We start from the raw sequence: 15,776 nt of genomic DNA, 5'->3' as shown, positions 1-15,776 counted from the left end.
CAGGCTTCATGAGATTCACCCACACCTCTAGATCTGTCCCAAATCACCCCACTCACAGGATGTAGGGCGGATCAGCGGGAAAACAGAGTGGTGGGAAATTGCAGAGAGATTAAATGCTTTGGCAGGCGGCTGATGGCGGCCGTGAGCGTGGCTGCTCTTTATCGTGGCCAACAGAGTACGACGGGGACATGGTGGGAGGGGAGCAGAAGGAGATCTGTGTGTGTGTGTGTGTGTGTGTGTGTGTTACAGTACCTCTGATACTTATCTTTCAGCTAATGTGTAAAGGAGAGAGAGGAAGAGCATTTTGTTCTCCTCTTCCTCATGCTTCATGCAGAGAGTTGCATTGCCAGACATTTGGAGATTAAGCATAGTAGTCACATGCTTTGGCAAATGATGCATAAACAACAGGGAATTTGAGCAAAGCCAGAGCATGCTTATCTCACTCAAAAAGATGGATTTGAGCCTGGGAGAAACTCAGATCTGGTGTGCACAGGGAACCAAACATCTCAGCGAGAAGTGTTGACGTCAGTGCCGCGGCCGCTCGCTCCAACGCTCCTCAATAGCAAATATGACAGTTACTATCGGGTGCCATTACCATGACCAGACTTCATGCAATGAAACTCAATGAGGACATGAGAAAGACATGTCATTTAGAGGAGACAAGCAGCTCCTGTGGGTACTCTTGGCCGTTTACACATGGCTCTTATGAGAGAGTTATGGGACTCTGGCCTTGACAGTCCTCTGCTTTTCAAATGGCTGACAGCTTAATTGAGTCAGCGAAGGAGAGGGATGTAATACAGAATGAGACACAATGGTACATCTGAAGAAAATCATATTTACTAATATTTTACATGAATAGAAAGAGCAAGAATTTGTCGTGCTTTATGCTACTCATAATTAAAAGTTGTTACTTTAGAGTAAAGCTAGCCTTTTTAAAAAGGTTAGTAACAAATGTAAAAATGTAGTAAAAAGATAGCTAGTAACCAAAAACTAGCAATATAAATAGTTCAACAAATTATAAATTAACTCATACAGGCATCAAACGGACATTTAATGGGGTCTCAGAAAGTGAGAAAATGTCTAATCCTTACCTGGTCTAAAACGCAAAGATAGTTGTACAAGTACACAAACACGCACGCACCACTTAAGAATCAAAATATAATATTTCTGAACCATGTTGTGCTTCATGAAATTGTGTTGCATGAACCAGGTAAAGTGATAAAGCAGCTTCCCAACTGTACTGTGAAATAAACTGCGTCTGCACTGGAGTAAACAGCTCCGGGCTTGAACAAACATTTGGACAGAGTTGCATTAAAATTCAACGTGCTGAAGTTTAATACCAGAGGCTACAGGCTGTTTTTGTGATTTATTTGGTTTATAATAGTCACTATATTCAACCTCAGGAAAACACACATGCTCTAAACAGCATTTTAAACAGGAAGTGACCTGATAATGATTCCTAAACTTACTGAAAGCATCACTGCTCTTCTTAGTAAAGCATCACATTCACACAAATGCATGTGATGATCACTTTCAACAGAGAAACAAGAGAAACATCTGTTTGATCACCTTTACAGTGTAAACAGAAGAACTGGAGTTCATGTGAGACCAAATCGCATGAGGTTACTTCACCTGACAGTCCCTCTGTTACATAACATACTGATGCACAACTGTCATCTTTCTACAAACTGACTGTCATTCTGAACAGTGCTTTGCTTGCAGGCTTCATTTCTGCCAAAATTTTCTGATGAGACATCTTTTTTTTTTTTTTATCCTGCATGGCTTCTTTCCTCTCTTTCTCTGATTTCTCAGCATCAGCTCATAGGAGAGAGAGAACTGTGTGCGTTTGGAAAAAACTGTGACATCTTCTAGCAAACTGCTGTGTAAAAGCAAAAAAAGAAAAAAAGTATGCAAAATGGCAACATATGAGGCTTAAAGTCACAAATGAAAGCTTAAAGTTTTAAACTACCACTTTGTTGCTTCAAAAAGTTCATAAAGTGATTGTGTTTAGTCCAAATTTTCTGAAGAGACACGATCGCTTTATATGATGAGCAGATCGAATTTAGGCTTTTCTTCACATTTAAACATTGATCTGAGAACATAAACAGAAGCTCAACTGAATCTACTTGATGCGCGAGAACAAACCTCATTGGTTCTTGTGGAAGCGTAACATATGTGAATGAACCTCATTGGTTCTCGCATGTCAAGCAAGCATGCTTGAGTTTCCATTTACTGTATCATATCTAATGTGTGTGTTGATGAATGTTTATATGTGAATAAAAGCCTAAATTCAATCTGTTCATCATAAAGCAATCAAATTTTGACAAAACTGCTCAATTCATACGGACTTGATTTTGGCAAATTCAGCACACAGAATGGAAGACTGTAAACACAATGCAATGCACTTGGCTTGACCTTTCATTTACAAGAAGATCAAGCACACTGCATTGCGAGAAATACTTTATTTTTGAAAAATAACTGCTATTTTTTACTTTATTACTTAATTGATATAATAACATATTTCTAATTTGACAACTTGAGGCCTCATGTAACAGTGAGATTATGTGACAACAATACAGCATACCTTTTTAAAAAAGTTTTAGTATTGCATATAATTCTAAATATTTTAATGCATATAGCAAAGTAAAAAATGCAATGAAAAGCACAAGTCCACAATGACTGAGCAGCAAACATTACTTTACGGCTACATCTCTTGACACTGCCTTTGTGTTTCTAACTGAATTGACTATAAAACAGAGAAAATAATGCACACAACGAACACAAACACTTTATGATTCTCGCTGGGATTTAACGATTCGTACGGCGTTTACCAGCATGTGCGGGTGGAGCGGGACAGTTGAGCTGTTATCAGGGCGCCTCTGTAAATCAACAACAAGCAGAGGTGCTGCTATTCATTTCAAAACATACATCAATATTACTGAAACGACCGGCAGACAAGAGCTGATAACTCGGAGGAGTTATGAAGATCTCAGAGGAATACGTCTGTTTCATCACTGAGCTAAATATGACGCCCGAACAGACTTCTCCCTCGCTGAATCAGCGCTCATCTCTCAAGCTGTGTGTTAGTGACACACACACACTGTGTTCCTGAGGCCTTGAGTTAACCGCAGTCTCTCAATAACTCTTCAGTTGCTAGCCACACTCCTGCTCTCCTGCTCTCTTATTGGTGGAGACGGTGAGCCGAGAGCAAATATGATTGGAGGAGAACATTGATGATTTCAGCAGGAAACTGAACTGAATTACAACACGGAGGAGAGAGAATGAGAGGAAAGAAAAATAGGTTGGATTGCATCCTATGTGTTGTGGTGAAGTGAGAGCGCTGTGATTCTGTAGGGAGTCGAGCCACAGCAGAATCAGGTCAGACTCATTTGTTTTAATACACCGTAATGAGTCGGAGGTCAGCAGAACAACTCTCACTTCAGACCACTTGAGATCTCATGATCAACAAACACACACAAAAACAAGGAATATCTTTAGCCCTGTGATGTGACAGTCAATGACCAATTGAGAAATCAATTTCAACTGAATGGAAAAACAAAAATGAATAAAATCAAGCAGTTATCTATCAAGTTGTGGATAAACAGATTTAAAAAATAAAATAAAATAAAATATCGTTTTTTCCTATTATCTATTGCTCTTTCATCATTTTTACAATGAACTGGGGGAACATTTTTTTTTATTCAGCAAGAATGCATTAAATTGATCAAAATTGTCAGTAAATTACGGAAGAGGATTAGGGCCAAGCAATAATAAAAAAATAAAACCATCTCGAGATTGAAGTTGTTAAATTTCAAGAAAAAACTTGTTAAATTTCGAGAAAAAAGTCGAGATAAAATGTTGAGAATAAACTCGTTAAATTACGAGAAAAAAATCGTTAAATTTCGAGAAAAAAGTCGAGATAAAATGTTGAGAATAAAGTCATTAAATTATGAGAAGAAAAAAAAAAAAATCGCTAAATTTCGAGAAAAAGTCGAGATAAAATGTTGAGAATAAACTTGTTAAATTACGAGAAAAAAATCGTTAAATTTCGAGAAAAAGTCAAGATAAAATGTTGAGAATAAACTCGTTAAATTTCAAGAAAAAAGTCGAGATAAAATGTTGAGAAAAAAGTCATTAAATTATGAGAAAAAAGTCGTTAAATTACGAGAACAAATTCGTTAAATTTCGAATTTGTTCTCATAATTTAACGACTTTTTCCTCGTAATTTAATGACTTTATTTTCATAATTTAATGAGTTTATTCTCAACATTTTATCTCGACTTTTTTCTTGAAATTCAACGACATTTTTCTCATAATTTAACGAATTTGTTCTCGTAATTTAACGACTTTTTTCTCGTAATTTAATGACTTTATTCTCAACATTTTATCTCGACTTTTTTCTCGAAATTTAATGTATTAGTATTATAATGTATAATAAAAAATTAGTATTTGATCAAAAAGCATTTTCACTATAGTCTCCAATAGCAAACTTTTGGACATTAGTATATGTGTTGATAGGAGTCATCTCACTGTGCAGTGGCCAGTTCAACCCTCACTAGACATCTGCTGCTGCTGGCAGGGACCAGTGGACAGAAACAGGGCACATCTGTGCAGGCTTACACTGTCGGCACTGGGGGATGAGGTCACAGGGGAGCACGTGTTTATGAAACATTTGCTGCTTAAAATCTGTAAGCTACGGGCAACATGAGGAGTTCAGAAGAGATTTACAGCATGGCCTTTAATGGCTCATATGGGTGGACTCTTGGTTCAGATGGTGGTCTGGGCTCCTGGCGTTTTTTTCTGGGTCGACCCGTGGATTTTCACACATTCCACTCCAACACCTCCCATCCACCAGTCGGTCTGCGCTGGCACAGGGCAGCTGGCGTGAAAACGTCACCCTCACATCCCATCAGCTGCCACACAGAGTCAGCAGGCATCATGCTGGCATGACTGTGCACAATCTGGGCTGGGAGCAATCGAGATTGCGAGAGATGGAAAGGAAAACTGGACTAGTTTGTTCTTGTAATACCAAAAAAGGGAATAATCATGTTCATCATGGATTTATTGAACAGAGACCTGAATATTTGCTGAATCAGAATGGCATAGCCCAGCAGAAGCAGCATTAAGATTCAGTTCAATAGTTCATTCCTTCAAAAGTGCAGAGAAGACCGATGTTTGAACTGAGCCGTAATCCACATGCTCATTTGAAATTCCCGTCATGTTCGGGCTCAGGTGGGACATCTGTTTGCTTCCAGAAAGTGAGCCAGGATAAAACCATCCAAGCATACGGAACCAGAGAGGAAAGAGGTGCAGATGACTGCCTCATATTAATTAGTTTCAGAACAGGAGCTGCAATTTTACTCGAATTGTATGTATCTGGCTTTATCCATCTGTCTTAAAAATAAGAACATACCTCCTATGAATTATGTCTAAGCACTTCGTCTGCGATTTTTTTTTTTTTTTAAGAAATTAATTGATTTCACATTTAAAGTCATCATGAAATTGCATGCATGCAATTGATCAATAAAAAAACAAAACAAAAAAACCAAACCATAATAAATTTATGCTGTTTTAAAAATATTCAACAAAGTTGAAGATATTTTTTTCTGGAAAACAAGACGAAAATACTGGTTAAAAATATTAATTAGCACACACTGCATTATGGGATGCAGTATTCCATGCTGTGCTTTGACTGTATTACTGTATGGGGAAAGGTACTTTTAAAAGTAATGCATTACAATATTGCATTGCTCCCTAATAAAGTAACTTTTGCATTACTTAGTTACTTTTATGGAAAGTAATGCATCACATTACTTTTGTCTGGGCTGGGTTGTTTGTTTGTTTTTATAACAACAAAAAAATTCTATTTTTGGAAAATGTAAAGGCTCTTTAACACCAAAAGTGAAATGAATAAGCCTCAGGCTGAAGAAAATGCAAATTCATGCCTGTACAGTAGAGGGCGCAGCTCAAACAAACCTTTCAGCCTGCCATGTGCTGCCATTCTGGATTACAGAACAGGATGCAGGAGAAGAAAAAAAATGAGTAAATGTATGCTCACATTTAGTCTACAACTAGTCTAGAATAAGCATCATGTTTACACAGCGCACAGAACGCCTCTTCACTCCTGAATTCCCTCAACATGGGGACAGGAGAGGTGGCAGTCAATAAATGGGAAAACAAAGTAATGTCCGTTACTTATTTGAAAAAGTAACTCAGATATTTTGTTGATAATGTAAAAGTAATGTGTTACTTTACTACTTGAAAAAAGTAATCTGACTACATAACTTGTGTTACTTGTAATGTGTTACCCCCTGCACTGGTAATACAACACTAATGTAGCTGATTATCTGGATATTTTGTGCATACAGAAAAATGTGTACAGTAATGAAATTGTATACAAAGTGCAAAAAGGATAGTTTTTTTTAACCCAATGGTTTGGTTAAAAAAAAACAACCCAACGTTTTTTACTGTATACAGTGAGCTTGAGAATTAAAACTTAGCTGTCATTCTGCGGGTTCTCCATTCCAGTCCTGATCATAATAGCATTCATCAATCCGAGCATAATAGCGCTCATCTCTACGAAACTTTCTAAGAACAGCCGTCAGTCCTGAGAAACAGCCTTGAGTGTTTATTTTGATGAGGAGACAAAAGAACTGTGGAAGCTTCATTTGATCGAATTGTTACTGATGGTTCTGGACTTTCATGGTAGTGCGGTCCATTGTCTATGCCTTTAAATTACTCCCATTTGAACACGTCATGTTGTATGACAGTTGCAATCATGTACTGCTTCTGAAGAGAAATGGAATGATGGAAACATTGTTCTGCTTTGAAAGCTTATGATTATCAGAAATAACAGGCCACTGAATGAGAGAGTGAGCAGCACTCAGGTAGAATGAATGACTCTGAATCAGTCTTTTATTTCCAGCCTTCTGCCTGCAGTCTGACCAACTCAACCACTAGGGGTGTCATAGGCCCAAACTCTTAACATCACGTTCACAATCCTCAATTTAATTCTTTTTCTGATCCTATATTGTGTGCAATTCAGTACTATATGTTAATGAAATAATATCCATGCAGTATATTGTGCGCAATACGTCCATTCAGTGCAATACATATAACTTTGTATTTTGTGTTGTGTAAATCCATCCATCCATCCATCCATCCATCCATCCATCCATCCATCCACTATGAGTTCTGATTTGGTCTTCACCCTTTCACCATCACTGTCTTCCTCCTTCTGGACACAACAGATGGTGGAGAAACACAAGATGGGGCTGTTACTAAGTGGGCATCTTCTCGATTTCACTAAGGTGAAGTCCAAAGCTCTTATCCAAAGACCATTTCACTTTTCAACCCAAACAAAAAAATCAATCAATCAATCAATCTAGAGCTGCATGATTCTGTATAAATTGAGAATCACTTTTTTTGTTTAAAATAGACTATTTTCTCACGATTCTGAATAGACAACTAAACAAAACAGTTTATTTTCAAAATATTTAATCAATTTGAATTATTTAAAAAAAACAAAAACAGTTAGAATGAATGACTCGTTTATAAAGACTTCATTTAATCGTGGTCATTTAGGAATAAGATTGTGTGGGTGTTTGAATCGAGATTGTGATCTTTTATCTATCTATCTATCTATCTATAGATCTATCTATCATCACAACACAATCACACAGTTTTGTTAGATAATGCCAAAAGACATGTTTTGGTGTGCGTCCCATGTACTGGAACATTCCAGACAGCTGCTCCGAGGGGCTTTTTCTGTCATGTAACAGCCCTGTCCTGTCTTTCTTAAGCCACTGGTAAACGTATGACCACGTGGCTGACCAGCCAAAGCAGTAAGAGGTTTATATTATCAGTCAACGTGCAAGATGAATCCAAAAGCAACATCCGTGTGGCTGGGCGAGCAGCACCGAGCAAGGATTACATAGCTGCCATTAGTTCTTATTTAGAAAACTAATGCGACATCTCTGGGTTTATATCTGATTTATTGTGGGTGTCTATCCATGCCTGCATGGGTCAGAGATTATGGCAGTAAATACAATAGAAGTATTAACCACAACACTTTGTTTGTCAAGGTGATGACCCCACACATACAGGAACAAACCATACAATAAAATGCTGGACAAAGTCGAGCTACAATTGACTATCTAGGTCTGTTAGCCCAACTTGGTGCAATAGCAGATGGACTAAAGCATTTAAAAAAAAGATAAATTATTGTTTTAGTCTGACTGAAATCAAACTTTTAAAAAGCGTATAAACACACTTTTGGTCTTGCTGTGTGTCGTCTATTGTCATTGCATGCCTTGTCGTATATTGTGCTGTTGGTCTGACAGAGATGCGGTCTGCCATCGTACATTTGCAGAACTGTCAATCACAAAATCACGACACAAACCCTGATATAAAAACAGTACACATTATTCAATACAACATGCAATATACATTCACGTCAAAGTAACAGTGAAACACTGAGAAATCTTGAACATCTAATCACAAATTTAATTTTGTTCATTTTTACTACATATTTTGTCGCAATTACTGCAAATCTCAACTATCAGGCTCCTCGAAGATTGAAATGATGGTTAATGCTAGATTTTTGGCATTTTAACTGCCAATTCCTGTAAAACCAGTCAATGCAAAGCACAATCTGCATTTCTCAAGTTTAATTTTAAAGATCTATCTGAGCCATATTAAAGGCTGCGGGGTGTATAAAAGAGGAGGAGCAATAGTTATAAAGACACAAACATTACAGCTGTCTACAAAATGTCTGAATGCTGAGTATGATCTTTGGTTCCCCTGCTTTAGTTTCATACTAATAAACAGATCCCACCTTATTACATATGCAAGCCTGTGAAAATTACAATGGTGGCTAAATACTTGATGAGAGGTTCTCTCCAGAGAGAAAGCAATCTTTTAAGTGAAGCACAAAAGAAATGCTGAACATGTTTAAATTTGACAGACACTTAGCCTGCAACATGATCACACTCCGCACACATTCTTAAATGAAACAATTTCCCTGTTCCCACTGTTTATGCATGCTGCATTGCAGCACACTGGTGCTGCACCTTTATGAAACACACTGCTTCCTGTGCAGACAGTCGACTGGGTGGCACAGCCGTTACACTCTTGACCTTCCCTGCAGTGAGTAACACAGAAACAAACTCATGCATACATACACACACACAACCAGGCAATAAATACACACACAAACATGCATTCAGATTAGTGGAGTTACTTAAGCTGGAGTTACTTAATTAACTGCCAAATGAGCTAAACTTCCAGCCATCAAATAATCACTACTACAAATTAACCTAACAAAACTAAATTAACAACTGTATTTTTTACTTTAGATTATAAATGCTAAAATAAATGTTTAAAGGTGGGGTAAGTAGTTTTTCAAAAACACTGTTTGGAAGTTAATCCGGCTGACACCAACCACAAACATGTAACCAATCAGCATCAGGGGGTGTATGACGGTCGAGGAGAGAGAACGAGCAAGAGCGAGATCACTGGAATGAAGGTTTATGACTGGGCAAGCGCTTTAGGACCCGCGTTAATATTAGAAAAGCTTTCCAGCACTGGAGAGAGCTAAGCGGGAAGGCCTGAAAACAGACACGGAGGCTGCTTTGATTTTTTCATTTACACGTGAGCAACACTGGGTTAGAGTGTCATTGATTGTCTGGAGCTGCTGTGCTGTTGGCGACTAACAAACGAACACTTGCTTGTATTTACTCTTGTGTACTGTACATTCATTTTTTGTGCTTCCTTGTCGTTCGCTCATCATCTGCGCTTTATTTTTCATTAAGCATTTTGTTGCGTGTCAGCTGTGATAAACAGACATCCACTCTCACATTGCATGTGTAACTGTGGCCAGATAGTGAGAGTTGTGCAGGTAAACCATTGAACACTGACGACCGCTAAAGAATGCGGTGTTTAGCGTCATTGTTAGTGCACTTGCCTCGGGGTTCGAAACCGACTCGAAGCAGGGTGGTTAGGATTGAAGGGTGAGTTTTGGAGGCGGAGCAATGAAGAGAGGGTTGTGTTTGGGTTGATTTCAAATATCATCAATGTCCAAACAGCGTTTTTGAAAACCTACTTACCCCACCTTTAATGACAGTACTAACTGTGCACTTGCACTTCAGCCTTTACTGCCACGCATTTGACTGGCAGATGTTCTCATATTATAAATGCTGTTTGTTGTGTCATGTTTGCTAGCCTTTTGCTATAAGTGGTTAAAATATTTATTTAAAACAAAAAAATATTTAAAACGACTCAAACTCCAATATCCAATTAACAAACAACTTTTCCCATGCATGTAGTGTAATAGAGAAGCACATCATAAATTAGTGTAAATTAAAAGCAAATAATGTTGAAGGAAGTGATTGAATGAACTACACAATGCTGTGTGACACTTATTTACTAAAAATATTTAAATGCAATCAAGTGTCAAATGAAACAGAAATAAAATTCTAATATATAGACATTTAAAAATTAATGAAAAAAGTGTAAACAATATATATATATTATATTTGAATTTGAAGAAAATGACAGCAGAATGAAAATCTAGATTTGTTATTCAGATTCTGAATAAATTTCACAGAAAGCAAGCAATACATCAGTATTAGAACTGTCCCATTATAATCACTGAAGCTGTCACTCATATGACTGTTTGATTCTTGAAGTTCTTTTACAAATACTCCCATTATAATCAACGAACCTGTCAATACTGCACAATAAATCTCTTATTTACGTCATGTCTACGCCTTGTTGATTATAATGAGAGTGTTTAAGTTTTTGTCACATCACTCGCTTGCATTGTGCATTGGCTGTCAACAGTGACAGCAAGACTCATGACATCTAGTAAAGCCAAAAGATACAGTTTTTTTGGACTTTTAAAGTTTCTTCAGCATTTTTATATGCTACCATGGCATGAACAAAAGTGCACTCACTTATTAGGAGAAGTTTGAAGCCTATAGATTAATTTAAACATCTCTGATTTACCATTGTCATAATACATAGTGCATCTCCACTGCATATTATGGCAATTTTTACAACGGTGCATGCTATGAGATCCATGATGTAACAGTGTGTGTCTGAAACCAAATATATCAACACAAATTTAGCCTAGGCCAGAGGCTAAATAGTTCTGATGAGCTTTAGATGCACTGAAAGGGAGAGACGCAGGGATAAACGGATGGATGGATGAATGAATTGAAAGATAAAAGCTAGAGGAGGACAGGGGGTTGGCTTTCATCAGCCGGGCTAACTGGGACACTGCGGTTAAAACTCTGTAAATCCACTTTTTCTGTGTGAAATCAAGTGGGATTATCGTGGCCATCGCTCAGCTTAAAGTGTGTCCTGGAGTGCTCACTTCACTTCAAACAAACACAGAGCCTGGAAACACAACCTAATAAGAGTGTCAGCTTGCAAACATCTCATGTAAATGTTGCTCTTTGCTGCCATGTCTCACTTTAACCTGTCCTCATAACATCTGCTATAACATATCAACATGTTAGGGTGGTTGCCAGGGCGTTGCCATGGTGTTCTGATGTTGATGCTAGTGCATTGTTTACAGACCCACATTAAAAATTCACCCCCATGTTACACCCCTCAAACTTTTAATTTAAACGGTATGTAACATGGACATTTTTAATAATGCATGTTGGGAACTAGAAAACCATTGCCCAGTTTCAGTTTATGCAACAAAAACTTCCAACATGAATGAATTAAGCAAACGTCCATTTTTCAAATTTGAAGCAGACTGAACTCAATGAAATTAAGTCGGCAACATGTTCAGGAAGCAAGCAGCAAAATAATTATTTGATTGCACTTTAAAAATGTGCAATGTGTGATGTCTTGACAATTTAAACACAGAAAAAAAGACCTAAAAATACATTACATCATATTAAAATAGTCCAAATCTACCAAATCTATTAAAATTCACCTGACAGAATAAAGAGATTTGAGTATCAAAGATCTGACAAAACAAATAAATTCTTGGCACTCTGCATGTACAGTGTATATATTAAACTAGGAAAGTGATGACAAATAAAACAGTAGCTCTGTGTTTTGAAGAACAAGCAGGTAAGTCCCAGTCAGACATAATTGCTTTCTTGTATACAGTCCTCCAAACAGAGACTTCTCAATCCTTTCAAATCTCTTCACTCCTGCCTGTGTGCGACGGACGTCTTTCCAACTTGCAGCAAATCTGCCTTTTAGTCTAAGAGCTGTTATTTTCCTGCTATTGATGATTGAACGCATCAAGGCAAATTCCCCGTTTAAAGATGATTTCCATAGAAATGGAGAAACACAGATAAAAGCTACAATCAAAAAGCTGCAAGCTAATTCTTGTTTACTAAAAGATTCAGGAAAACACTGCTCTTAAACTGAAATCCTGCATTAATTAAACTCAATAGCCTCCAAACTTGGCTTTTCCAATAACAGTTGTTTGTAGTATTAGACACAGAATTTGTCATTGGTGTGAAACTTTCCTGATGTCTCCAGCAAGGCCAATAGAACTTGAGCATGATAATCTGCAGTTTGTGTACATACCGTGGTGAGTGCAGTAAGGGCTCCATTGATGGTGCGCTTCCAGAGCTGATCTTCAGACTGACGCGCTGCTGAGGTTAAGCTAAGGCAGAAGCGAGATCATGTGACTGGCCTTAAAGAGAGTGGGCCAGTAGGCTAATGTATTTAAAGAATATATCCAAATGGCTGATGATGCAGGAAGAGCAAGAGCCAGAGAAAAGCTTGAGCCACACAAGAGGATTTGAAGTTGCTCGTCCGGCACTGTGAAGCCAGGCTAAACAAACAGAAGTAAGAGGATATTGACAACATGAAAAGAGGCAATTGGAATGAACAAGAGAAATATTACCTAGCCAAGGAGGAGTAGCAAGTTCAAGTTTTCAATCCATATAACTGCAGCATTTTCCCCTGTCACTGTTTGATCTCTGAAACTATTGCTTTGTTCCAAAACTGCCTTCATAGGCAATTTACTTCTAAGGAGGCATCCTAAATGAAACGGAGCCTCGGGAGTGATACATTTTGGAAGCTTTACATGCATCTAAGGCAAAAAAACACTAAGTTTCTCATAATATACATTGCATAATACACATTCTTGTCTCACACAGTCCGAAGTGGTTTGGTTTCTCTAAACCCCTCCTTTCCGATAGCCTACACTGCTCTGATTGGTCAAATAGCCCAGCCTGTCGTGACTGGTGTACCGCTTACAGTGCGTGTCAGAAACAAAACACCCATTCTGAATTTCAGATGATATGTACAGTAATGAGGGCAGTGGTTTTACAGTATCAAGATGCCATATAGTATCGAGCCTGTGTCTTCATGCCTTTGGAAAGGCATGTAAAAAATTGGAATTGCATTCAAAGCACAGAAAACAGCATCTCCTCGACATGTCGACAACTACAGTGTTTGAGGCTGGGTCAAAGTAGACATTGTTCGTGGGTAGCCAATGAAGACCATAAGGCTTGCATTATGCAAATCTGTGACAAACCTATTTAGGTGTGTGTAGGAAGTAAGACGCCGGTCACACTGCACTTTTTTTTTTTTAATTATATTTATGGGCTTTTTGTGCCTTTATTTGGAGAGGACAGTAGAGAGCAGACAGGAAAGCATTGGGCAGAGAGAGGGGGGCAGGATCGGCAAAGGACCTCGAGACGGGAATCGAACTCAGGTCGCCGTGAACGCATATCCTCCATATGTCGACGCACTAACCACTAGGCTATCATGTAAAAAGTTTCACATTTCGCTGAGTTCCAAAGTTCAAGTTTGGTGAACTCTGACCTGCAAATTTGCATCACGTGAAGACATGTGACCAGTAGAAGATCGATACGTCATGATGTGACCCCTTGGCTGCATTAAAAGAACAATTTTTTGTCGAGTAGGTTGTAGGCTATATTTTTACATTTTGAATGCATTACTATTTGTTATATGCTGAATTCATGTTTATAAAAAATGACATCATATCACAACCATTACAGTGTTTGACGAAATTTTGCATGCTCAGAGTCTACAAAATGCTGGGTTGAAAATGGACAGCCTGCTGGGTAGTTTTATTTAACTTAACTATTGTTTAAAATTTACTGTATTGCTTGCTTAAAATGAACCCAAAGTATGTTGGAAATTAACATTTATTAATAAGTTTAATTAAGAATAATTAAATAATAAACATTTATCAATTTGCTCATTAATAAATGTTCATCTTTTTATTATTATTATTATTAATTATTATTATTATTAAATAATAATTATTATTATTATTGTTGCCTCTAGTAATTATGTGTCTGATTTTTAATTTTCAACCTATTTTGGGTTCATTTTAAGCCAGCCATATAGTAATTTTTAAACAATAATTGAGTTAAATAAAATTACCCAGCACGTTGGGCAAACATTTAACCCAACCGCTGGGTTAAAACCTTTTTTTACAGTCTATGGTTAAAACAACCCAATCAGTGGGTTTGTCCTTTTTCAACCCAGCTTAAGTTGTTTTTAACCCAGCATTTTTTAGAGTGTAGTGTGACAGCGGCTTAAGACTGGAATACTGAAGACTTCTTTTAGGTAGTTCAAAATTGGTTCTTTCTTTTGGGAGACTCTGACCTTTGAAACTTTGCAGACCTTTTATATTCACAAGCTGCTATATAACACAATGCATGAAAGGTAATATCCGAAAAAGCATAAAAGAGGGAATTTAAGGTAATGCCTTCATGAAATATGCATGCCTTAAAAAAAAAAGAGCATAATCATACTGCCTACTGTATGTCGTCACAACGGAAACAAATTCTTTAAAATGCTGTTTCATTGGGTTTACAACAGAGCCTATGATATTTAGAATAATGTCTTCAGAATAAAGGTGCAGTCACATTTGCAAACTTTCACAAACAAAAAAAAAGATCCATTGTTTATTGTCACTATAGTATAGTGATGTATGAAGAACATCTCACACAAAAGTCACTTTCAAACCAAGCAGCTTTCTGTTGGTCAACGTGTCAAATCTGCATGACCAATTCGAAAGTGTTGCAAAATCTGTGTGGATCTTTTGTGCTCATGTGAAATTCCTGATCGCGTGAAATCCTACTGAAATGACTGGATTTAATCCGTGAAAATTCACCTCATCATAAAACGAGTCACAAATAGCTGCCCCATATGTGACGGTCAACATGTATATGATGGATATACTGTAGATTGTAAAAGAGGAAAACACACACAGTACACGCACACACATATAAATGCCAGAGCACAATACACACATTCTTGCTGCTGATGGTTAAACACCTGGGGTTAACAGTAACCCAGATCCCAAAAAGCACACAAACAAATCACTTCAGGTGCTCACAAATACCCCTGACAGTATACAACCATCAACACATTAGAGCATTTTTAAACATACAATGGAGCTAAAAAACCTAAAATAATGAAAAACAAATCAGCGTTTATGCTGTAGTTAAAGTACCAAAAGGTAGCCAAGAGGTTGTGATGTAGCACAGGCTAAAATCACCATTTTAATGGGTATACAGACATTTGATGTGTTTAAAACTTCTACTTTTCATGTTAGGATCATTTTTACTATATACAATTTTCATCTGATCATTCTCATTATAAAAAACAAACAAAAAGTGTGCCATATTCATGGAAAGTGGCTTATATGAAGCTCAGATATATCTGAATAATAAATGGGCCGTTTGGGCACATCTGTATTCTGTCCTGTTTGCAGTGGGTGGTGCGGGATGATATTTCTAGGCTGAGGTTGAAAAATA

At 37.4% G+C, this 15,776-nt stretch overlaps 1 protein-coding gene across 4 annotated transcripts in view; it reads right to left on the bottom strand.

The window, feature by feature from the left end:
• The window catches only part of oxr1a (oxidation resistance 1a), a 180,453-nt gene that overhangs the window by 113,576 nt on the left and 51,101 nt on the right, over positions 1–15,776 (bottom strand). For 2 of the 4 annotated variants that reach the window (XM_048154019.1, XM_048154022.1), the window contains exon 1: positions 12,559–12,599. The exons of the other annotated variants lie outside the window; for them this stretch is intronic. In XM_048154019.1, coding sequence (XP_048009976.1) covers positions 12,559–12,584 — 26 coding nt within the window. In that variant the 5' untranslated portion in view covers positions 12,585–12,599. Of the gene's footprint in view, positions 1–12,558; positions 12,600–15,776 lie in introns of those variants that run through there. 4 annotated transcript variants of the gene reach the window in all.

The sequence above is a fragment of the Megalobrama amblycephala genome, linkage group LG13 (genome assembly GCF_018812025.1).
Source record: "Megalobrama amblycephala isolate DHTTF-2021 linkage group LG13, ASM1881202v1, whole genome shotgun sequence".
NCBI classification, from domain to species: domain Eukaryota; kingdom Metazoa; phylum Chordata; class Actinopteri; order Cypriniformes; family Xenocyprididae; genus Megalobrama; species Megalobrama amblycephala.
The sequence above is the reverse complement of the archived record's forward strand: the minus strand, read 5'-3'. Positions and strand labels throughout refer to the sequence as shown.